The 25,005-nt window shown below is 36.6% G+C and overlaps 1 protein-coding gene and 2 pseudogenes across 1 annotated transcript in view; all 3 read left to right on the forward strand.

Moving 5' to 3' along the window:
• Positions 1-12,074, forward strand: part of SLC30A5 (solute carrier family 30 member 5) — a 31,545-nt gene extending 19,471 nt beyond the window's left edge. Inside the window, exons 9-16 of the mRNA XM_069492858.1 lie at positions 46-334; positions 523-731; positions 1,336-1,493; positions 2,343-2,472; positions 4,797-4,998; positions 6,145-6,371; positions 9,452-9,580; positions 10,445-12,074. Coding sequence (XP_069348959.1) covers positions 46-334; positions 523-731; positions 1,336-1,493; positions 2,343-2,472; positions 4,797-4,998; positions 6,145-6,371; positions 9,452-9,580; positions 10,445-10,615 — 1,515 coding nt within the window. The 3' untranslated portion in view covers positions 10,616-12,074. The remainder of the gene's footprint in view (positions 1-45; positions 335-522; positions 732-1,335; positions 1,494-2,342; positions 2,473-4,796; positions 4,999-6,144; positions 6,372-9,451; positions 9,581-10,444) is intronic.
• A 4,159-nt stretch (positions 12,075-16,233) lies between these two features.
• LOC138398455 (small nucleolar RNA U3) lies at positions 16,234-16,305 on the forward strand (annotated as a pseudogene).
• Positions 16,306-17,844: 1,539 nt separating this feature from the next.
• LOC138398341 (large ribosomal subunit protein eL39-like) lies at positions 17,845-18,000 on the forward strand (annotated as a pseudogene).
• The last annotated feature ends 7,005 nt before the right edge of the window (positions 18,001-25,005 follow it).

Below are 25,005 nucleotides of genomic sequence, written 5' to 3' on the forward strand. Positions count from 1 at the left end.
CCCATATAGTCTTGACTTTTTTCTTTTTTTTTTTTTAATTTCTAGAGTAAAGTCGAGTCTTGGTTTTCTCTCATTATGCCTTTTGCAACAGTTATCTTTTTTGTCATGATCCTGGATTTCTATGTGGATTCCATTTGTTCAGTCAAAATGGAAGTTTCCAAGTGTGCTCGCTATGGATCCTTTCCCATTTTTATTAGTGCTCTCCTTTTTGGAAATTTTTGGACACATCCAATAACAGACCAGCTTCGGGCTATGAACAAAGCAGCACACCAGGAGAGCACTGAACATGTCCTATCTGGAGGAGTGGTAGTGAGCGCGATATTCTTCATTTTGTGTAAGCATGTTCTTGCTTGTTTTTATTTTAACAAATTTCTCTCTATGGATTCTGATGATCAAATCTTTTATTTAATTTGGGACATTCTGCAGTGTTTGCATTTCATGCTGACAGTTACCTTGTTGGTTTTTGATAGCTTAAACTTTTAAAACTTTTGCAATATTCTTTTTTTTTTTTCCTTGTTGTAGCTGCCAACATCTTATCCTCTCCCTCTAAGAGAGGACAGAAAGGTACTCTTATTGGATATTCTCCTGAAGGAACACCTCTTTATAACTTCATGGGTGATGCTTTCCAGCATAGCTCTCAATCAATTCCTAGGTTTATTAAGGAATCACTAAAACAAATTCTCGAGGAAAGTGACTCCAGGCAGATCTTTTACTTCTTGTGCTTGAATCTGGTAAGATTTTTAAATATTAGTGGCATATCTTAAAAGCTTAATATTTTAATTTTAACAGTTCTGGTGTAATTTTAGTAATTTTCAAATTTATGATAATTAGAAATGGGCTAAAATTTACATTTTCTCTAAGTACTAACAGAATTACAGGATCATATTTGGACTACTTTTGCAAACGGGGTTTGAGACATTTAGAAGTGTTGATTTAGTATGCTCTTTCAAATGAGTAAATACAGTGGTATTTAAGGAGTTTTATCTACTCCATATAGGATTTCACTACAGACCACTGATTGCTAACATTTTATAGCCTTGTTTATTATTTTTTACACATGTAAAAATAAAAAATTCTCTCCTTTTAAATAGTTTATAAAATGAATATATCTGATTTATCTTAGTTTCTTACAAAATTTATATGAAATGAGGTTTCTGGTATAAGTGGCAGTAACATCACTCAATACCTAAAGAGGCAGAGTTATAGCAGATTTTCAATTAAGGTTTGTAGAATTAAAGATTAAAATCCCCTTGATTGAAATCTGATAAATCTCTATTGAAACCTATTTCCCAACATACTCTTCCTATTTTTTTTTTTTTTCTTTAACATTTTTAGCTTTTTACCTTTGTGGAATTATTCTATGGTGTGCTGACCAATAGTCTGGGTCTGATCTCAGATGGATTTCACATGCTCTTTGACTGCTCTGCTTTGGTCATGGGACTTTTTGCTGCCCTGATGAGTAGATGGAAAGCCACGCGGATTTTCTCTTATGGGTAGGTACACTATCAAGGTGATAAAGCATAATAAAAAAAATATGAAGTGCAAATTCCATTTTAGGAATAAAATTGTATTATTTTTAATACAAATAGTTTTCAGATCTTCATTTTTCCTTAATTTGAAGTAGACAAGGGGATATGAACCAAGTGTTTGATAAGTACTGCATGGCAGTAAATTCAAGATTATACTCCCCTACAAATCCTCTTTTTAGGCAAGGGCCAAAATTCAGTTAAAATCTTGAGTTCTTTGCTTAACATATTTCTTTGAGGCAATGGAATGTCCATGGTCATTCACATCTTTGCTGTTTGAAAGAGTATTCAAAATTTGAAGTCGCTACACATGAAAATATCCTTCCATTAAGCAAATAATTCATTTCAGCAAATACTAGAATCCCTTTTTATGAGGCATTTTGATCACATCTACTCTAAATTAATAAATTCAGCTCTTACTCTCAACTGTTTATATTTTGAAAGACGGATGAGCCAAAAATACTAATGATTTTGGTACAAAGCAGAATCTGTGCGCCATGACAGAGATACACAGCACATCAACTGTTTAAAGCAGGGAGAAATATTAATATTAATAACTCCTTGCTAGAAAATTAGGAAAGGCTTTGTGTAAGAGGAACACTAAAGAAGGACTTTGATGAATATATCAAATTTTTAACAAGGAGTTATGTGTACAGAAAGACCTTCCAGCATTAATATAATATTTGAAATAGTAATTTTCTAATATTATTATTTAGTAGTTTTAAAATCTGGACTTGTTTCCTCATTATAGAGTAATGTTTATATTTTTAAAATATTTGTCATTTTTCTTTTCTAAAAAGTATTCTATGTTTTTAGGTATGGCCGAATAGAAATTCTCTCTGGATTTATTAATGGACTCTTTCTAATAGTAATAGCTTTTTTTGTGTTTATGGAGTCAGTGGCTAGATTGATTGATCCTCCAGAATTAGACACACACATGTTAACAGTAAGTCTTTTTATTTTTTTATTTGAATTTCTACTCATAAAGTTTTGTCCATGTGAAAGTTTAACTATTTGTAGTTATTGATAGGGGAAGGTTTTATTTTTTACTTAACACATTAATAACTTCCTATCTTGCTATTTACATATACTGCTGACTCTTAGCAGTCAATCTGGTTGGGCATGGTGGTTCACACTTGTAATCCTAACACTTTGGGAGGCTGAGGCAGAAGGATCACTTGAGGCCAGGAATTCAAGACAAGCCTGGCAACATAGCAAGACCCTATCTCTACAAAAAATAAATATTTGGAAGTAGGGTCATTATGAATGTAATTAGTTAAGATGAAGCCAGGCCCAGTGGTACACATCTGTAGTCTCAGCTACTCGGGAGGCTGAGGCAGGAAAATCTCTTGAGCCCAGGAGTTTAAGGCTGTAGTGTGTTATGAACCCACCTGTGAATAGCCACTGCACTCCAGCCTAGGCAACATAAAGAGATCCTGTCTCTAAAAAAGTATCAAAAATAAACGTGTAGGATGTGGTGGCATATGCTTGTAATCCCAGCACTTTGAGAGGCCGAGGCAAGAGTTTTAGACCATCCTGGGCAACATAGCGAGACCCTGTCCCTATAAAAAGTTTTTAAAAGTCAGACAGGCATAGTGGCATGGCCTGTAGTCCCAACTACTTGGAAGGCTAAGGTGGGAGGATCGCTTGAGCTCAGGTGTCTGAGACTGCAGTGAGCTATGATCTCGACACTGCACTTCAGCCTGGGCAACAGAGTGAGACTCTTTTGTTTTTTTAAAAAATAAAAAGAAATCAAACAATCCTTTTTCTCTAATATTTTAGTAGTCAGAATATTAGATAACATTGTAAAATATACAGGTTATTAAATGTTTTTGTTTAAAGATGTGTTTTTAAATACTTGAGTAAATTTGCACAATGTTAGAGAGAAAATCAGAAAAAAGTTATAATTTTAAAGGCTATACATTCTATTACTACTATAAGAATTTTAATGTATTCTCTATACCACCAAAATTTACACATGCTATTCCTTGTAGTTGTCATGTCCTTCCCTCACTTCTGCCCTTAAGCCTCCTTCAAAATTTTGCTTATATGTCTCCTCTGGTGGAATATTTTCCCTTAATCCCTCCCTCCCTCTTCAAAGTTTGTTAGATACTCCTTCTCTATATTCCGATTATATTTTGTGCATAATACTATAAAGTGAAAAACAAATTGCAAAATAGTATTAGAACATGATTGTATTAGTGGTTTTAAGAGGTGTATATTAATAAGGGTAAGTAACTTTGTTTATCCTTTGGAGTATTACTGTGGTACCATTAAATCAAGATAATTTCATTAACTTTGTTAAGACAAAAATGGGAGATTACTATTATATATTTGCTTTTTCATTGTACATTTTTTACTTTGGAAAATTTTACTATATTTAAGATATAGTAAGACTGCATTTAGAATTCATACATTAATAAATCATAATCATTGCTATACAAACTGTTCAAATTTACTTAGTAATATAAACAAGATTTAAGGTACAGTGTGTACTTGTCCTAGTAAGCAATACTTTCAAACTATTTACATAAACAAAACAAAACTTTGTATCATTTATTTATACATAAGCCATGAATCAAGTATATATCATTCTTTTTGTTTTGTTTTGTTTTGTTTTGAGACAAAGTCTCACTCTGTCACCCCAGGTAGAGTGCAGTGGCATCATCATATATATACAGCTAGAATATATAATAGAATACTATACAGCTATTAAAAAGAATGAAGTATATTTGTATATACTTGCATGAAAAATATTTACAAGATGTACTAAGTGAAGAACAAATTGCAAAATAGTCTTTTAATACGATTCTGTTAGTGGTTTTGCAGCTTACTGCAACCTCAAACTCCTGGTATCCACTTGCCTCACCCTCCCAAGTAGCTGGGACTACAAGGGCACTACCATGCCTGGCTAATTTTTTTTTTCTATTTTCAGTAGAGATGGGGTCTCGCTCTTGCTCAGGCTGGTTTCAAACTCCTGAGCTCAAGCAATCCTCCTGCCTCAGCCTCCCTGTATATATCATTCTTAATCACTTGACTGGAGTATGTCCAAATTCCTCTACCCTTCAATTTTGTTTGATATTTGAAAGTTAAAATGTTTCTTCTAAAATATTCTACGATTCACATTTTTAAAATTTTGAACTTATTGAACTTTATTGTAAATACTTTCAAAACTGTAAACAGAAAAACATATATAGCCATATAATAACTTTTAAATAAGTTTATTTAAAAATTACAAATTTAAAGGTTTTCTTTTCTCCCTTTTGCTAGCCAGTCTCAGTTGGAGGGCTGATAGTAAACCTTATTGGTATCTGTGCCTTTAGCCATGCTCATAGCCATAACCATGGAGCTTCTCAAGGAAGCTGTCACTCATCTGATCACAGCCATTCACACCATATGCATGGACACAGTGACCATGGGCATGGTCACAGCCATGGATCCATAGGCGGAGGCATGAATGCTAACATGAGGGGTAAGTTCTTGCCAAACATTATCCTACCTTTCAACTGTGTTCTAAATTGACACTCCGTGTTTATTTGTATTAAATATTGGTCTTCTGGTATGATTTGATTTTTAAAAACCAATCTGTGGCTAAAAGAAAGGTCTGAAGTCATCTGTTGTAGAAAATACTCATGTTTGTATATATGTAAAATAGAATATTCAGCCATTAAAAAGGAGGAAATTCTGTAATATGTAACAACATAAATTAACCTGAGGACATTATGTTAAGTGAACTAAGCCAGTCACAGAAAGACAAATACTGCTTAATTTCATTTATATGGGATGAAATTCATAGAATCAAAGAGTAGAATAATGGTGCTAGAAGGAGGGAGAAATGGAGCTTACTAATCAATAGGCATAAAGTTTTAATTAAGAAGATGAATAAGTTCCAGAAAGCTGTTGTAAAACATTATACCTATAGTCAGCAATAGTATATATTATACACTTAAAAATTTAATAAGAGTATAGTTCTCATGTTAATTGTTCTTACCACATTAAAATAAAAATTTTTTTCTTTTTTTAGTACTCAGCTCAGTGTTGAAAAAAATTTTTAAATGAAAATACATTTGTTCATAAATATCAATTGTTAAATTATTGTAATTATGGAGTCCTTTTCATTTTTTTAATTTTTTTAATTTTATTTTTAAAATCTCAATATAGAGTCCTTTTCATAGTGACTGTTGAAAAAATATTAATTGCAAAGGAAACACTGAAAGTGTATCACTATGAACCTTCAAGGAAATCTTTTCCTTTTTTGGCATTTTTATCGCACTATAAAAAATATGGAGGAAGTATTAATCACTTATTATGTTGAATTGTTTATCCTGATTATTTAATATAAGCAATTTGGGTAATGTCAAAACTTGACTCAAGCATGATTAGGAAGCCTTTGCAAAGTGCACCACCATAAAACTCACCACACTGTCGCAGGTGCCCATGTTTTTATCTTTTTACCACTATACTCTGAACTCCTTGAAAGCAGTGACCACGTTTTAGACATTTTGAAGTGCTGGCCACTAGCAAAGTGTGTAGTGCATAGTAGGTACTGACAGAATAGATAAAAGAACTAAATTAGATGTGTCTTAATTTTTAATGTTTTTATATATTTTATTTGTAGGTGTGTTTCTACATGTTTTGGCAGACACACTTGGCAGTATTGGTGTGATTGTATCCACAATTCTTATAGAACAGTTTGGATGGTTCATTGCTGATCCCCTCTGTTCTCTTTTTATTGCTATATTAATATTTCTCAGTGTTGTCCCACTGATTAAAGATGCCTGTCAGGTTCTGCTTCTGAGACTGCCATCAGAATATGAAAAAGAACTACATATTGCTTTAGAAAAGGTACTGTATGTAATCTCTTCAGTATTTTTTTCCTTTTAAAATAGCATTAAAATTGAATAAGTCTCTGGAGCAAGTATTACCAATTAGAAAAAAAAGAAATGACAGCCTGAGCAAGAGCGAGACCCTGTCTCTACTAAAAATAGAAAGAAATGATTTAGACAGCTAAAAATATATATAGAAAAAAATTAGCCAGGCATGGTGGTGCATGCCTATAGTCCCAGCTACTCAGGAGGCTGAGGCAGAAGGATTGCTTGAGCCCAGGAGTTTGAGGTTGCTGCTGTGAGCTAGGCTGACGCCATGCCACTCTAGCCCGGGCAACAGAGTAAGACTGTCTCAAAAAAAAAAAAAAAAAAAAAAATTAAAATTGAGTAAGTTGACGTAACAAGAACTGTATAAGATATGAATGAAAAATATACAGTTTTACTTAAAGGATATAACACAGGGACTGAATAAATGGAGAGAGACATTTTCTTAGATGAGAGGACTGTATCATAAAGATGTTGATTTATTTAAATCTCAATTCAGCCAGGCACAGTGGCTCATGCCTGTAATCCTAGCACCTTGGGAGGCCAAGCGGGAGGATTGCTTGAGGTCAGGAGTTCAAAACCAGGCTGAGCAAGAGTGAGACCCCCATCTCTACAAAAAATAGAAAAATTAGCCGGATGTGGTGGTACTCACCTGCAGTTCCAGCTACTCAGGAGGCTGAGGCAGGAGGATCGCTTAATCCCAAGAGTTTGATGCAGTGAGCTATGATGATGCCACTGCACTCTAGCCCAGGTGAAAGAGCGAGACCCTGTCTCAAAAACAAACAAACAAAAAATCTCAATTCATTGGGATTTTCTTTTGTTTTTGTTTTGGGGGGGTCATAGATAATCCAGTATTATTTGGAACTTATTTGGAAAAGTAGTGCTTGAGGAATAAACAAGAAAATATACATAAATGTATAGCTTTCATTAATGGGATCCTATTTTGCAATTATAAAGTTACAGAATTAACTTATAAAACTAACAGTTTGGTCCTTGCACAGGAATAAACATATAAATCAATTTTTTTTTAAATAATAGGTTGTCCAGAAACAGACCCAGGAATTTATGGAATTCAGTATATAGCAAAGATGTCAGATCAGTGAGGAGAAATGATTAATTGACCTAATTAACCAACTTTGGGTTGATTATATCACCACTTGGTGTAAAAGAAAAGCCAGAATATCTCTATACCATAACATATAAAAATACACTTCCAAAAGCCAGGCACGGTAGCAGATGCTTATAGTCCCAGCCCAGCTACTGAGGAGGCTGAGGAGGGAGGATCACCAGAGCCAAGAGTTCAAGTCCAGCCTGGGCAACATAGCAAGACTGCATCTCTTAAAAAAAAAAAAAAAAAATACATTTCCAGTGAATTAAATATATAAATGACAAAAAATTATAAAATACTTTCATAATCACAGAGGTAGAGAAAGCCTTTTTAATATACTTGAAGTGGAACCAGAAACCAAAAAGGGAAGAAAAATAATCTACAAATATTACCAATTGAAAATTGCCAGTTGATAAAAGATTTCAACAACAAATATAAACTACAAAAGCCAGGAGAAAATATTTGTAACACATATAAACAGTGTAAGGCTTACTATCCATAATCTTTTAAATCAAGAAGAAGACAATCTTGGGCCGGGCGCAGTGGCTCACGCCTGTAATCCTAACACTCTGGAAGGCCGAGGCAGGCGGATTGTTTGAGCTCAGGAGTTCAAGACCAGCCTGAGCAAGAGCGAGACCCTGTCTCTACTAAAAAAACAGGAAGAAATTAGCTGGACAACTAAAAATATATATAGAAAAAATTAGCCGGGCATGGTGGCACATGCCTATAATTCTGGCTACTCTGGAGGCTGAGGCAGGAGGATTGCTTGAGCCCAGGAGTTTGAGGTTGCTGTGAGCTAGGCTGATGCTACGGCACTCTAGCCCAGGCAACAGAGCGAGACTCTGTCTCAAAAAAAAAAAAAAAAGAAGAAGAAGAAAGACAATCTTATAGAAAAATAGAATGAGAATAGAAAAATAGAATGAAAATAGAAAAAGGCAATTCCTAGAAAAATACAAAATAGAATATCTTTCACCCTGTAGTTTGCCATATCATATTAAAGTAATTGGGATCTGCTGATAAAAAGTTGACATCTTGAATATTAAAGCAATAGCATCTTACTTAACCCATTGTTTCCATAAATAAAATTAGTAATGTTTTCTCACCTTCACATAATTAGTGAAAACTACATTCTACTTTTTAAAAAGTGTTTTTTATTCCAAAAATAACATATATCCATTATAGAAAACTGAAAAATACAAAAAAAAAAAAAAACATATAATTTTACCACCTGGAAACATTTTCACAAGTTGTTTTTCTATATAAAAATGTTTTGAAAATAAAAGTGGCTAAAAAACACTTTTATACTGTTGTGGGGGTTTTTTGTATTTTTTTTCTAGGCAAACCTTGAATGCAACTTTTACACTGTTTTATTAAGTTTTTCCCACTTAATTATGTCACATTGATAAATATTCTAATACATTTTTAGTGACAGCATAGTATTATATTGTAGGGGTAGTCAGTAATTTATTTAACCAATTCTCTCATTGAACATTGAGGGTATCTTTTGAATGTGTTACCTCAATATAACAAATAATGTTTGTATGTATGTATCAGTGTAGAGGAAACCACGTACTTCATTGGATATTGGATATGTCCAGATAATGTTTAGAATAGGCAAAGTTGTGTTATATCAGTGAAAATAGGGGCGTGAATGTTCACATAAACCAAATTTGGGCATAAAGACCCTGTAACTCTCATTTGCATTCCTATTCAGAGCTACCTTCCTGGCATCACTCATGGGTCAGAATATTTTAGGCACCTTTACTTCAAACTAGTGCCTTTCCTATTCCTTCCTACTCCTGGCCTCTGCTCATTTTTTTTTTCTTTTTTAAATCAGCTAAATAGTCATTCCTGGACCAAGGAATCTGTGTGTTTACTTTCTATCAGAAAGAATTTCCATTAAGTTAATTAGACCATTTATATCACCTCTTCTTTTTATTTGTCAGATACAGAAAATTGAAGGATTAATATCATACCGAGACCCTCATTTTTGGCGTCATTCTGCTAGTGTTGTGGCAGGAACAATTCATATACAAGTGACATCTGATGTGTTGGAACAAAGAATAGTACAGCAGGTAATAATCTGTTTGTTTTTAAAGTAATTTCAGCTGAGGGTAATTCATACATAAAATTGCACAGATCCTAAGTTATATGGCTCTGTAGTCATATACTATTCAAAAGTATCAATCTTTGAGCTGTCCAAGGGTAATATAACTTATGTTTTACATCTAGATTCATTTTATATCCTAAAATAAATTCACGCTTCCATATTTAGAGGACAAGCTTAAGTTAGTATAAAAAAATTCATTTATGGTCCATCTTGGTTCCCAGTAAATTGTAAGTTACTATAAATATATCCCTACATTAATAATAATAAAGTTGGCAGTGTATATGCTATGTTTGGAGATAGAAATCAAAATAGTTCCTTTACTTGCTATAAATAAATAAAAAGAGCTCTTAAAGCCCTATTCTAGGTGAACCAAATTGGAAACAATAGCTGTTTTCCTTTTCTACTGTGAATGTTGTCAGTAATTTACTGACCTTCTAAACATTCCAATATTTTGATTAAATAATAAACATTACTTTGAGGATTTATCTTGGGCTATCTATAACCATAAAAAATATGATACAGGTTCAGTATCCAAAATGCTTGGGACCAGAAGGGTTTTGAATTTCAATTTTTTTTTCAGATTTTGTAATATTTGCATTATACTTACCAGTTGAGTGTCCCTAATCCAGAAATCCAAAATGCTCCAATGACCATTTCCTTTGAATGTCATGTTGGCACTCAAAAAGTTTCAGATTTGGGAGCATATTAGATTTCAGATTTTCAGATTAGGGATACTCACTCAGCCTGTATCAGTTATTTAAGACATATTAATACAGGTGTACTACATGCATTATTTAAATGCTTTAAAATATCTGGATTTTTATAACAGGTTACAGGAATACTTAAAGATGCTGGAGTAAACAATTTAACAATTCAAGTGGAAAAAGAGGCATACTTTCAACATATGTCTGGACTAAGTACTGGATTTCATGATGTTCTGGCTATGACAAAACAAATGGAGTCTATGAAATATTGCAAAGATGGTACTTACATCATGTGAGATAACTCAAGAATTACCCCTGGGGTACGAACAATGACGATTAAAGAACTCAGTATTTGTAATACTTCCAGAAGGATGAAAATTGCACATAATTGTACAGGAACTTTTAAAACTCTCTAAGATCAGATCAAGGAATCTTTCTTAAAGGAAATTTAAATACAGAATGAAGTGTTAATTATATAAGTAAAATAATTATTAATGTTTGGATTATGTGTATAAAAGAATCTTAAAATTTGAGCAAACATAAGGTATCACATCATCTTCAAAAATGGAGACATAATGATGGATTCTAGTGAAGACCAAAATTATTTCTGTTTGTTTACTTTCTATGAGAAAGCATCTTCATTGTAAATATGTATTTACATGTTTATTACAAAGATCTCAACAAGAAATTTTTAGTCGATTTTTTGCATAGCCTAAGGATAAAATAGGAATAAAAGTTCTATATTTATGGATTTTCTGTATATAAACTGGTTTCTAATTATAACTTAAGTCCATTAAGTAAAATCTGTATTGCCACTTTAAATGTAAACTAAATTATTTGGGAGAAACTTCAACCACTGGAATGAGATGAGTGAGAATAGGAAAGTATAACATTACCGTTTTGATGTATTATGAAAATCAACCACTCTGTAAAATAAATTTTTTTACTTTTGGTAATATTTGCAAGTGAATAATTAATTTATTAGGGTAAAGAACTCATACTAAATTGTGTCCATGTTATTCATTCACTTGTCATCTGCCTCCAAATTAGAATATTCCATTTCTTGTTATACATTTGGCATTCCAAGCTGCTTATCCAGCTGGTATCTAAGCAGTGCAAGGCTTTTCATCTTTTCATTTAGCTCCATATGTTGTGGACCAGCCAGTTAAGAGAATCATAAACAATTATGAACTCAGAGTTAAATTCGCTGCCTATGGATGTAACGTTTTTCCTAATTTCTAGAACATATATAAGAATTATCAAAAAGTAGGTAACTATATCAAGGTTTAATAAATAAAATTTGTCCATAAACATTTGGGCACCGTGAAATCAAAATACCCTATAACTACTTTCTGTAGTAATACGTAATGTATATTTTTTCATTTCCAATTTTAACTGGATGTGTAGTCTAAAAAGACTTTATGATAGATATATAATAATATATGCAGTTTTATGAACACCAAAGAATGTTGTCCAAAAGAAACTTTTGAATACCTATCTTTCTATATAAACATCTGAATATTTTCATTCTTATACTAAGAATTTTGATAAGTAGGTTGAATTTAGTATGGTTACTATTTTCTTATCTATATAATAATGGCAAACATGTATTGTAAATCATATTTTTGTCATACCAATTTTAATATGCGAGGGGTTTTAGAAATTTGTTGTAAGTTATTTTGATATTTCTTGTCTTTGCACATTTTTTGGTCCAGAATCTTCAATATATATTAAAAATTCTGAGTGGTGGGAAAATAACTGCATATTGATGTTTTAATGCAATTTTTATACAGTAAAATTTGTTTTAAGTAGATAGCAAGGTATAATAAATATACCAATATTAAAATTGTCATTTCCCTTAGAAGTTATATAAACAGAAAAAAAATTGTGAGAGAAAAGGAAGGGGCTGAAGGTTAAGGGGGTACAAGTGGAAAGCAGGGAAACTCTAGTATTGAAAACACCAGGGTACTGTGCTTCAGCTCATACAAACCACACAACTTTAGGCAAATCAACCTCTCTGGATATTTTTTTTTTCTTACACATAAAATCAATAAAATCTGCTCAAATCAACTTAACAGGGTTGGGGACCAAAAGGAATTATGTTCATACAGATGTGGCAAGGGTAAAAGAGGAAAAAAAAAGGAATTAGGTATGTGAAAATGAACTGAAAGCTGAAAGGGGCCAAATAAAGTTGAGGAATTTTTATTATTTTAAGCCTGATTTCAAAGGTAGCTGTTAATTAATTTTTCTCTTTTTTCTAAAAATCAGCATCTCAAGAGATTAGATGTTTAGTATATAAATAAGTTTAAAATAATAGTCAAAACAGGCTGAGCGCAGTGATTCACGCCTATAATCCTAGCATCTGGGAGGCCGAGGCGGGAGGATCGCTTGAAGTCAGGAGTTTGAGACCAGCCTGAGCAAGAGTGAGACACCCCATCTCTACTAAAAAATAGAAAGAAATTAACCGGACAACCACAAATAGTCTATTTGCCCTATAAGTGGCTGTTTATCGTACCTATTCTTTTTCTTCCCTTTCTCTCTATTAGTTTCCTTTGTTTTTTTTTTTTTTTTTTTTTTTTTTTTTTTTTTTTTTTTTTTGAGACAGAGTCTCACTCTGTTGCCCAGGCTAGAGTGAGTGCCGTGGCATCAGCCTAGCTCACAGCAACCTCAAACTCCTGAGCTCAAGGGATCCTCCTGTCTCAGCCTCCCGAGTAGCTGGGACTACAGGCATGCGCCACCATGCCCGGCTAATTTTTTCTATATATATTTTTAGCTGTCCATATAATTTCTTTCTATTTTTAGTAGAGATGGGGTCTCGCTCTTGCTCAGGCTGGTCTCGAACTCCTGAGCTCAAACGATCCGCCCACCTCGGCCTCCCAGAGTGCTAGGATTACAGGCGTGAGCCACCGCGCCCGGCCCTCTATTAGTTTCCTTTGTTATCAATTTGAGAGTCATGATTTACATTTAAAATAAACTTGGGGCCGGGCGTGGTGGCTCACGCCTGTAATCCTAGCACTCTGGGAGGCCGAGGTGGGCAGATCGTTTGAGCTCAGGAGTTCGAGACCAGCCTGAGCAAGAGCGAGACCCCATCTCTACTAAAAATAGAAAGAAATTATATAGACAGCTAAAAAATATATATATATAGAAAAAATTAGCCGGGCATGGTGGCACATGCCTGTAGTCCCAGCTACTTGGGAGGCTGAGGCAGGAGGATCGCCTGAGCCCAGGAGTTTGAGGTTGCTGTGAGCTAGGCTGACGCCACGGCACTCACTCTAGCCTGGGCAACAGAGTGAGACTCTGTCTCAAAAAAAAATAAATAAATAAAATAAACTTGGTAGGGCCACACCTGTAATCCCAACACTTTGGGAGGCCAAGGTGGGAAGATTGCTTGAGGAGTTTGAGACCAACATCGGCGACATAACAAGACCCTGTCTCAAAAGGGGAAAAAAATAAACTTTACATCTTTTATAATATTTATTGCTCCTTTAATATAATAACTGATCAAACTTTAAACTTTTCTGATTTCATCAGAAAACAATGAAGCTACATAATTAGATTATCTCTGATCAAAGGATTCTGGTTTTACTTTAAATTTAGATTATGATTCTCCCCTAAAATGTCTACTTATTAATGCAGAGATGCATATTTTTACTAGTTAATGGTCACACAATCCAAAGTTCAAAAAAGTCAATGATACTCTGTAACACAGATACACAGCTCTCCTCTCTAGAAACTCATTCTTGTCAGTTTTTAGTATGTTTTCTCAGGTATTTTATGTATATATAAGCAAATATATGTATTATTTTTCACACAGAAATTCTTCCATAACTGAAACATTAAAAAGCATCCTCATTCTTTTTTAGCTACCTAGTAACCCTATTTTTTTCTTTTTTTGGCAAGGCCCATTGCTTTCAGCATATAGCAACCCTATTGATGAATTTCTTTAAGTGGATTCTAATCTTTTGCTATTGTAGACAATGCTAACATGAGTGGCCTTGTACAGACACTGCATATCTGCAAATAAATAGGATAAATTCCTAAAAGTGGAAGAGTCAAAGGGTTTAGAACATTTATAAGTTGAAAAATATTGCTAAATTGTACTCAGTAGAGATTTTAACAGTTTACCCTCCCACCAGCAATGTTAGATATTTTAAAATGGAAATAGGCAAACATTTCTTATGGCCTTAATTGGTAGCAAATTAAATATGCAGGGAGATTATACATAGATGCTGAACTGAGTTCCCTTATAAAGCCACTAATGTTCATTTCATTTTAGATTGATTTTCCAGAAAATCTTCTAGTAAATTATATAATTGAATTAAATTAAAATTTTAAATTATCAAACTTTTCTTTCTTGTTCTTGTGTCCACAACACAATTCCTGATACAGATGCCCAAAGATGGTTACTATATTCTCAGCATATAGAAACATACTGTACTGTTACGTTTTCTGATATTTTTATTGAGGTTGAGATACATTCAAAATATACAGATTTTTTTTTTTTTTTTCCTTTTTTAGGGGCAGGGTCTCACTCTGTTGCCCAGGCTGCAGTACAGTGGCACAATCATGACTCACTACCACCTCAAACTCCTGGGCTCAAGTGATGTTCCTGTTCCAGCCTCCCAATTAAGTAGCTAGGATTACAAGCACCAACCACCACACCCAGCTATTTTTTTTTTTTTTTTTTTTTTGTAGAGGTGGAGTCTTACTATGTTGCCCTGGCTGGAAAATATACAAATCTTAAGTGCTTATGAAGTGAGGATATGAAGCAACTGGAACTCACACGCTGCTAAAGTTAAACATACATCCACCCTATGACCCAGCATTTTCACTCTTAAGTGTTTACCCAAGATAAACGGAAGCATGTATTTACAAAAAGACTTGTAAAAGAATGTACTTATTCATAATAGCAAAAAACTGGAAACAACCCAAGTGTCCATCAATAAGAGAATGCCTAAATAAATTGTGGTGTATTCATAATGAAATAACAGTAAAAAATAAAATTATTGCTACATACAATACAGATGAACCTCAAAACGTTATATTAAATGAAAGAAGACAGACACAAAAGAGTTCATATGGTACGATTTCATTTATATGAAATCTAAGAACAGATAAGACTATAGTGATAGAGCACAGAAAGTGGTTTGTATTTTCTATTGCTGTTGTTAACAAATTACCACAAACTTAGTGGCTTAAACACAACTTTATTATCTTACGGTTCTGTAGGTCACAAGTCCAGTATGGGTCTCAGTACGCTAAACTCAGTATCAGCAGAGTTGCATTTCTTCCTGGAGCATCTATTGTATAGTCAACTAGATTCTTTCAGATACGTATTGTTCCAATTTATGGCAATTTTTCATTTGAATTTAAAGTCCAAAGAGGTTTCTCCCTGCAACAAGGTATAGTACATAGATTTGTCAATATTCATACAGTTATGGAAAGCCTGCTTTTTTTTTTTTTTTTTTTTTTTTTGAGACAGAGTCTCACTCTGTTGCCCAGGCTAGAGTGAGTGCCGTGGCGTCAGCCTAGCTCACAGCAACCTCAAACTCCTGAGCTCAAGCGATCCTCCTGTCTCAGCCTCCCGAGTAGCTGGGATTACAGGCATGCACCACCACGCCCGGCTAATTTTTTCTATATATATTTTTAGCTGTCCATATAATTTCTTTCTATTTTTAGTAGAGATGGGGTCTCGCTCTTGCTCAGGCTGGTCTCGAACTCCTGAGCTCAAACGAGCCGCCCACCTCGGCCTCCCAGAGTGCTAGGATTACAGGCGTGAGCCACCACGCCCGGCCGGGAAAGCCTGCTTAAGAAAATAATGCAATAGTTTATTTATGGCTTGGAAAACATTAAAAAAAACTCATTTAAGACTATACTTTCAGGGTATGCTGTCTCTAAAATAAAATAAAATAAAAGGACTGTACTTTCAGGGATCATTTCTATAGTTCATTACTAGAAAGTCCTGCCCCTAATGAGGCCAATATGTTTCAAAAGAATCAGGAGAGGAAATTGAGGGTGGAATACAGAGATCAGTTGGAAGGCTTTTGCTAAAGCCCAGGTGAGAGAGAATGGTGATTTGAACTAGGTAACATATTCATTGGCTCTTACTTGTTAAGTTTGCTGTTTAAAGTAAAAAGGATGTGGTGGCTCAGGCCTGTAATCCTAGCACTCTGGGAGGCAGAGGTGGGAGGATCGCTTGAGGTCAGGAGTTCGAGACCAGCCTCAGCAAAAGCGAGAGTCTGTCTCTACTAAAACATAGAAAGAAATTATCCAGGCAACTGAAAAAAAAAAAAAAAAATGGAAAAAATTAGCTGGGCATAGTGGTGCATGCCTGTAGTCCCAGCTACTCGGGAGGCTGAGGCAGGAGGATACCTTGAGCCCAGGAGTTGGAGGTTGCTGTGAGCTAGGCTGATGCCATGGCACTCTAGCCCTGGCAACAGATCAAGACTCTGTCTCAAAAAAAAAAAAAAGAATGATGAATCTGACACAAACCCTGTCTTCAATATGCTTATAGCAGGGAAGAGAAGACATGTAAATAGCTATAATTAAAGATTTAGAGAGATTTGGTGCCCTAAGTGGTTAGCAAAGTTCAGAATGTGTAGGTTACTTTTAGCTGAAGGGAAGAGGTCAAGGCTTCACAAAGGAAGTGGCACTGGATAGACCTAAGGGACAGTGAGCTCTGGAAGTATGATGGCAAGGGGATTCATTCCACCTGGAGTGAACTGTGTAAACTCATTGGTGCTTCAGTTTTGCATAATCCTGGCTTTCAGGTATGGGATTATAGTAGCAGTATAGTAGGCCTATGATTGAGGAAGACTAGGATCAGGGCTTTGAAGGTATTCAAATACCAGGCTAAATATCTGTTACTCTCCCTCTCTTTAACAGATAGGTACAACTTAACCATAGGTCTGTCAGGTAATCATTCAGATTAATTGTCTAGCCCTGTAAAAAGCTTCCAGTAAGTTATACTGATTTATACCTTACAAATGCCTTACTTCAAGGAGGCTTTCCCATTTTTGGTTGCCTCAATTTTCCGTAGCAGTAGGATACGAATGCCTAATACGAAAGATTGCAAACTGGTATAGTGGGATGGGCTAGCCTAGGAATCAGATTCTCCACCATGGTTGTGATCTAAAGGCCAATTGCTTTTCTTCCAAGTTGAAGAAAAAAAAAAGGCCAGTTGCTTATTCTCCGATTTTAAATCATAGGGCTTGGATTCAGTGAATATGAGGTAGATCCCTTGCAGTCCTATGAAATCAAGGGAATAGTCCTAAATTAACCTATGGGGACTGTTTTGTTAAAAGTACCTATTTAGTCAACATTAAAGGCCTAATATGTTTTTTTCTCCTCATTTGTTATAGGAGTCAGGCAGAATATGTTTAAAGCAGTGTATGATACAAAAGAGGTATTTTATGGTTTCTGACCTCAAAAGCAAGCACTTGTTTAGTGAGCGTACAAAAATATGTACAATATAGACTCTCCCTTTCTCTGCCATCTTGGCATGTGTGGTTGACTGTTTCCTGCCATGTCTTCTGACAAGACTTTCAGGAACAAGCAATTCCTGGCCAAGAAACAAAGGTAAAATCATTTCATTCCCTAGTGGAGTCAGATGAAAACTAGTAATAAGATCAGGTAAAATTCCAAGAGGAGACATTGGAGAAGAACCAAGCTGGGTCTGTAAGGAATTGCACATGAGATGGCATACATATTTATCCTGTAGCAAGGTCACTATCATCTTACTGTATTAAGCTGAAAATGTCACCACTATCTGGACAGTTGGACACATTTCATTGGTTTTCTCTTTGTTTATGTGCTCTGCACTAGTAAGCTGGTTCAGTAATATATGAGATCTTTTATGTGAAAAAAATATGTAAAATATAGAGCATGAGAGATGCATGCTGGGAGAAAGGCAAAAGTAATATTGCTCTATATTTAGAAGAGGGCAAGAACCCCTTCTCGTGGAAGATTAGAAAAAACTTTATGGAGAGAGCATATATTCATAATTAGAAAAATCAGTGGATTTAGCTATGATTATGAAACTTGGCTCATCCATATCCTGGCTACATGACAAGACTGTTTAAACTCTGAGCTTCACGTTCCATAGCTATGGGCACCACAGTTTTTAAGTGGTTGATGGCATCATTCATCTATTTCCACTCCTGACCCCACCACACAGCAGACTGAAGCACAGCTGGGCACCAATGTAACACTGTTAAATTGTATTGCAAGTCTCTGCTCTGATACTGTACCCCTTGTACTCAGCCCCAGTCTTAGAACCTCATGCTACTCAGCCTTCTAGAAAGACTACTCACTATGCAGACAGAGTAACTGTTACCAAAAGTTCTGCACTTGTCCCCGAGGCTGCATCAGAAGAACAGGGACAAATATTAATAATTTGGGGAGAAGGAAATAGTTTATTAATTTGCCAGCAAATGAGGAGGTTGGCAGATTCTTGTCTCAAAGTACCAACATTCTGCTTCTGAGCAGAAGTACAGAGCTTTTAAAGGTTCTGATCAAACCCATCTTCAGCTAAAATAATCTCGTGACCTCCATCTGAATTAATCCCATCTTCTGTGGCCCTAAGAACAAAGGACACTCTCTTGCCCTTCTGGACCACTGGCCAGAGGCAGTGATGCAGGTCCTAGTTCTCCAAAAGGACTGGGGGATATTTTAAAGAGACATAAAACATTTTTGCCTTTTTTCCAAGCCATTTCTTCTGTTACATAACCTCAGATACACTGGGAGTGGGCTGTGGAAGAGAACTCTTACTTGCATTTCCAGGACTAGTGAAGGGCCCTTTTATTCTCCATCACTTTTCTTTTGGGCCTCCTCTTCTTACCCTCTCTCTTCTTCATTTCCTTTTATCTGCCTCCACTTCATGCCATCATTTAACTCACAGGACAGGGAGTGGTGATCTTTAAGTCTTGAGAATTTGCCTTTCTCCTATGTTGCAATTACTGTTTTGTAGATCCCTTATCTTCCTGGGTTTTTTTCATCCTTATTTTGGTAGATGACACATTACAATAACTTCCTAAGAAAGGGTATGTGGGAGATAATGTTTTTAAACTTTGCAAATCTGAACATGCCTTTATTATACCTCATAGTTGTGGATGGTTTGGCTCAGTATAGAATTAGATTGAAAGTCAGTTTCCCTCAGGATCTTCCAGCTTTCAACATTGCTGTGAAAACCCAATTTCATTCTGATTCTTTTTTTATTTTTTGCGACAGAGTGTCAGGATTTAGCCTGAAATGTCGGTTCTTAGTGTGTTCATGGCCGAAGAATGCCCAGACATACCAAAGTAAGGCAAGCAGGAAAATGAGGCTTATTGGAGAGAGAAAGATAGAATTATGGGGCAAGAGCAAGATACAGGCTTACAGAGCATGATACATACACCACAGATGATGACCGGACCCATTGTCACAGCAAAGAGAGAGCAAAAGGAAGGGCACAGAAAGGCTTGGTTGTGGTCTGCATCTTATTTTAACAGTGCCTGATTGGGACCTCCCTAGGGGCTCACATGTCATCACGGAACCACTTTGATTGGACAGTTGGAAGTTGCATTACTACACATGTGGGTTGTTCTAGGTCAATTTCCAGACTCTATGGTACCTATGCTGCTTGGCCTGTGGGCTAGAGAGTCCTCTGCATTCTTTTGCAGCTGGTGCACTAAGTTCTGATTGGCAGATTTGTAGGGTATTCCTCCTCCCCCAGGTATGGCAGTAGCTCAGGGCAAGATTAGGGTTGGGTGGGACAAAGATGAGAGTAATAGCACCCACTTTCGTCCTTAGGAGACCCGGAATCCCTCGCTATCTACCTATCAAGAGTCTCACTCTGTTGCCCGGGCTAGAATGCCGTGGCATCAGCCTAGCTCACGGCAACCTCAAACTCCAGGGCTCAAGCGATCCTCCTGCTTCAGCCCCCAAGGAGCTGGGACTACAGGCATGCACCACCATGACAAGCTAATTTTTTCTATTTTTAGTTGCCTGGCTAATTTTTTTTCTATTTTTTAGTAGACACAGGGTCTCGTTCTTGCTCAGGCTGGTCTCTGAACTCCTGAGCTCAAGCGATCCTCCTTCCTTGGCCTCCTAGAGTGCTAGGATTACAGGTGAGAGCCACCTAGCCCAGCCTCATTCTGATTCTTGATCCTTTATATGCTATCTGATTTTGTTTCTTTTTAGGGTCTTCCCTTTATTCTTAATGTTATATGCCAACATGGTGTGCCATGGGATAAGTCTTTTGTTCACTTATTGTACAGGGCACTCAAAACATGGACTTAAGAAACTCAGGTCTGGGAAGTTTTCCTTCAGGTCTGGGAAGTTATATCTTTAATAATTTCCTCCCTGCATTTTCTCTGATCTTTTCTTCCGGAACTCCTAGTAGTTGTATATCAGACCTTGGGGAACGATCACCAAATTTTCTTATCTTTCCTGTAATCTAGCTCCGTCTTTTTTTCTTTCATTCTGGGAGATTTCCTCAACTTAATCTTCCAAATCTGCTATTGTAGTTTTCATTTCTCCTATCCCAGAGCTCTTTTAAAAAGTTATTTAGGGCCGGGCCAGGTGGCTCACGCCTGTAATCCTAGCACTCTGGGAGGCCGAGGTGGGCGGATCGTTTGAGCTCAGGAGTTCGAGACCAGCCTGAGCAAGAGCGAGACCCCATCTCTACTAAAAATAGAAAGAAATTATATGGACAGCTAAAAATATATATAGAAAAAATTAGCCGGGCATGGTGGTGCATGCCTGTAGTCCCAACTACTCGGGAGGCTGAGGCAGGAGGATCGCTTGAGCTCAGGAGTTTGAGGTTGCTGTGAGCTAGGCTGACGCCACGGCACTCACTCTAACCTGGGCAACAGAGTGAGACTCTGTCTCAAAAAAAAAAAAAAAAAAAAAATCAGCCTGGCATGGTGGCACATGCTGATAGTACCAGATGCTCGGGAGGCTGAGGCAGGAGGATCACTTGAGACCAACAGTTTGAGATTACAATAAGCTATGATTGCACCACTGCATTCCAGCCTGGTCAACAGAGAGAGACCCTGTCTCTAAAAAAAAAAAAAGCAGCAGCAGCAGCAGCAGCTCTGTGTCGGTGTGCAAGCATGTCAAGCAGTGAGCTTCACTATAAGGGTCACCAAGTGGTGACCTAGTCATTCCATTGGGGATCCTTCCTAATCATCAATATTTTCAGAACTTTTTTCTCGGGTTGATCCATTCTCCAGAGAGGCATATTCTTGTCTCATTTAGAAAGGTATAAGTCCAGTTGCTACCATTTGGGAGACTAGGTCGGAGAAAGAGACTGGAGATCTCACCGTTTGGTACACAGAATTTCACTTCATCTCCCCTCAGCTTGCCTGGTCTCCTAAAATTCAAAATCTCTTTAGTTCAGCCACTCCAGAACATAAACCTCCAGTCATCTGCCAGGAGCAGGTAGAGGCTGCACTCTCACTGCACTCAGTTGTGCTGGAGGGAATCAACCAATCCTGATTTCAGCTCCACTTTTACCATCAATTGCATGGGTTCCTGGATCCTCCAACTCCTGAGACTTGCTGGAGTGCTATAGTGTGAATCAACTTGCTTCTTAGCTTTCCACTTCCAGTTTAGATTTCAACTTTCTTTGCTGTTTTGATTATCACTCTTTAAAGTGCTTTTATGTTTCTAAAATGTTGTCAATTCCAAGCATACATAGGGACCAAGAAAAGAAGAAAATAAAAAAAAAAGAAAAAGAAAAAAAAAAAATAAAATGTTGTCATTATTGTCTCCTCACCCATCCTTGAGGGCTTATGCATTTTTTTCAAAAATCCCTTTACTGTTATTTTGGCAGGGCTTGCGGAAGTAACAGAGATACACGTGTGTATTCAATCTGCATGTTAAACCACTGTTCTTCTGTGAAACACTGCTTTCTTTTTTTTTTTTTTTTTTTTTTTTGAGACAGAGTCTCACTCTGTTGCCCAGGCTAGAGTGCCGTGGCGTCAGCCTAGCTCACAGCAACCTCAAACTCCTAGGCACAAGCAATCCTCCTGCCTCAGCCTCCCAAGTAGCTGGGACTACAGGCATGTGCCACCATGCCCAGCTGATTTTTTTCTATGTGTATTTTTAGTTGTACAAATAATTTATTTCTATTTTTAGTAGAGATGGGGTCTCACTCTTGCTCAGGCTGATCTCGAACTCCTGACCTCGAGCGATCCTCCCGCCTCGGCCTCCCAGAGTGCTAGGATTATAGGTGTGAGCCACCGCGCCCTGCAGAAACACTGCTTTCTGTTTTCTGAGACACCATGATCTGGTCTCCTACCTCTCTGGTGTTCTTGCCCAATATCCTTAGCTGTTTTTTCCTCCTCTGCTCTATCTTTAAACATGAACTGCCCCACGGCTTGCTTCTGCACATCTACTCTTTTGTTTGTTTCTTCCCTAGATGATCTTATCTGTGTCAGGCTTTAAATACCATCTACAGCAAAAGGAAACTACAACTCCCACCCTGACCTCTGCCTCCTGGACCTTTCCTCTTGTATACTTCTAAGCATTCCAAATGGAGCAGAATTCTTAGTAGCCCAAACAAAAAGTGCTACACCCTAAAAGCTGGTTTTCTCTATTTCAGTTACTCAAACCAAAACCCAGGAGTCATCCTTGATCCTTAAGTCATCCTTGATCCTTATTTCTCTCACTCCAAGCATGCAAGCCACTAAACCTAGCAACTTTACTTCCAAAATATATGCTGAGCCCACCACTTTCTGTCCATCTCTACTAGTACCATCCAAGCCAGCATATTTTGCCTGGCCTCCTACAATAGCCCCATGCCTGCCCCCTTGCTTCTCTTCTCCCACTTCCTCTTCATCCTCCTCACCCCATACATTCTTTCCATAGTGACTAAGGTAATGTTATTGAAAGATTAATCAGATCATGTCACGACCCTGGCTTAAACCCTCCAACCCTCCTTGGCACTTATTATGGCCCAGACTCCTTACCTTGGTTTACAAGGACTTGTATAATCTTACCCTTCCCAACTTCTTCAATCTACTACTCCCTGTCTATCACTCTAGCCACTCTGGCTTTTCTGAGTATGACAAGCTCATTCCTATCCTGGGTTTTACACAGACTATTTCCTTTACCAGGAATGTTCTCCTTCTTATTTTTAAGCCTCAGCTTAAACATCACCTCCTTAAAGAGACAATTCCTGACCACCAAGTCTAAAGTAGGTACCAAGTCATTCTATTTGTATCAATTTCTTTTAATTCTCTGCCTACCACTTAGTACTATCTGATTTGTTCATTTTACTTATTTACTTGTTTAACTTCTTTTCTACTGTAGTGTAAGTTTTATGAGAGCAGGGATCTCATCTGTATTGTTCAGAGCTGTATCCTTAGCTTGGTATGTAATTGGCACTATTAACTTGGTCAGGAGAGGGAACATTAAGCAGTTCACTAAGGAGAAAAGTCAGAAGTTTTCAAGTGTTATAAAAAGAAGAGGTGATCCATTAAGCACTGAAAACTAACATTCTGAATAAAAATGAGTTTATGTATCAGTATGTACATAACAGGATTTCTCAAGTTTGGTACTATCAGTACTACTAATATTTTGGGCTGGATAATTCTTTATGTGTATGGTGGGGTGGAATGGAGTTGAGGGGGATGTCTTGTGCATTTTAAGATGTTTAGCACCATGTCGTCTCTACCCACTAGATGCCAGGAGCATCGTCCAGACCTTGCCAAATGTCCCCTGTGGAACAAAATGTTCCCCAGTTGAAAACTACTTGATTAAAAGAAGTTCCATTGTGCAACAGTCAGAAAGGAGTCTTCAGTTAGGTTTGGTAAAAGCCTGGCATTCTAGGGCCAAAGTTCATGGTATTTTATCAGCTTCAGCTAGTTAGAGCCATGGCAATGAAACAAGTTTCAATAGTTCCTAAGCAAGTGCTACTGTAAGTGGAAAATTAATTCTTCATAGTCCCTCTTTCTTGTCCTCCTTCTTCCTGAGACAATAGGATGACCTCACAAAATTATCAGGTTTTGAGATTCTTGTCACCATCTTGGTTTTTTTCAGATGCCATTCTCACAGGATTCGTTCATCATAGTTACTTCAATCTCCTTTTGATGTAGAATCACCCCATGCATAAAACAACGGGATGGTGGCTGCACAACTGGCATTTAAAAACGTGCTAACAATAACTTGACAACAGCAACTGTTAGCAACAACATAACTGTTTGCAGCGTGCCCTTAATCAGCATCCTATTTGGATAAGCCCAAGTCCTGCAAAAAGATTCCACAGATTGGTTTTTCCACACCTTGACTTGGTTTGGCTTGTTCTCAGATTTTACACTGAGATATCTTGATTTATCTGGAAGCATTTATCCAAATGCAACAGCTGGTAGTAGTGGGTAATAAGCATCACCCTGTTTAGTCAGTAGATAATATGAAGCGGCTCTATTGTCCAGCACCATTGCAACAAATAAGTTAAAGATTTTTGTTGTTGTTGAGCAAGTACAACAGACTGTTCTACGCAATTTTATTTGCTATGATTATCATTACAAAGGGCAGTTTATAATGCAGTATTATAAACTAGGGACTGCCAATCCAAGGTTGAAACTTGTGCATGAAGGAATAGAAACTAGCATCTCTGACTGCTAATTGAAGATTTATATTTCAACAGGCACATGGTTAAGAGAACATTAGGTCATACGAGAGACTACCAATATTACTAAAA

This window comes from Eulemur rufifrons, chromosome 17 (assembly GCF_041146395.1).
Source record: "Eulemur rufifrons isolate Redbay chromosome 17, OSU_ERuf_1, whole genome shotgun sequence".
NCBI lineage: Eukaryota > Metazoa > Chordata > Mammalia > Primates > Lemuridae > Eulemur > Eulemur rufifrons.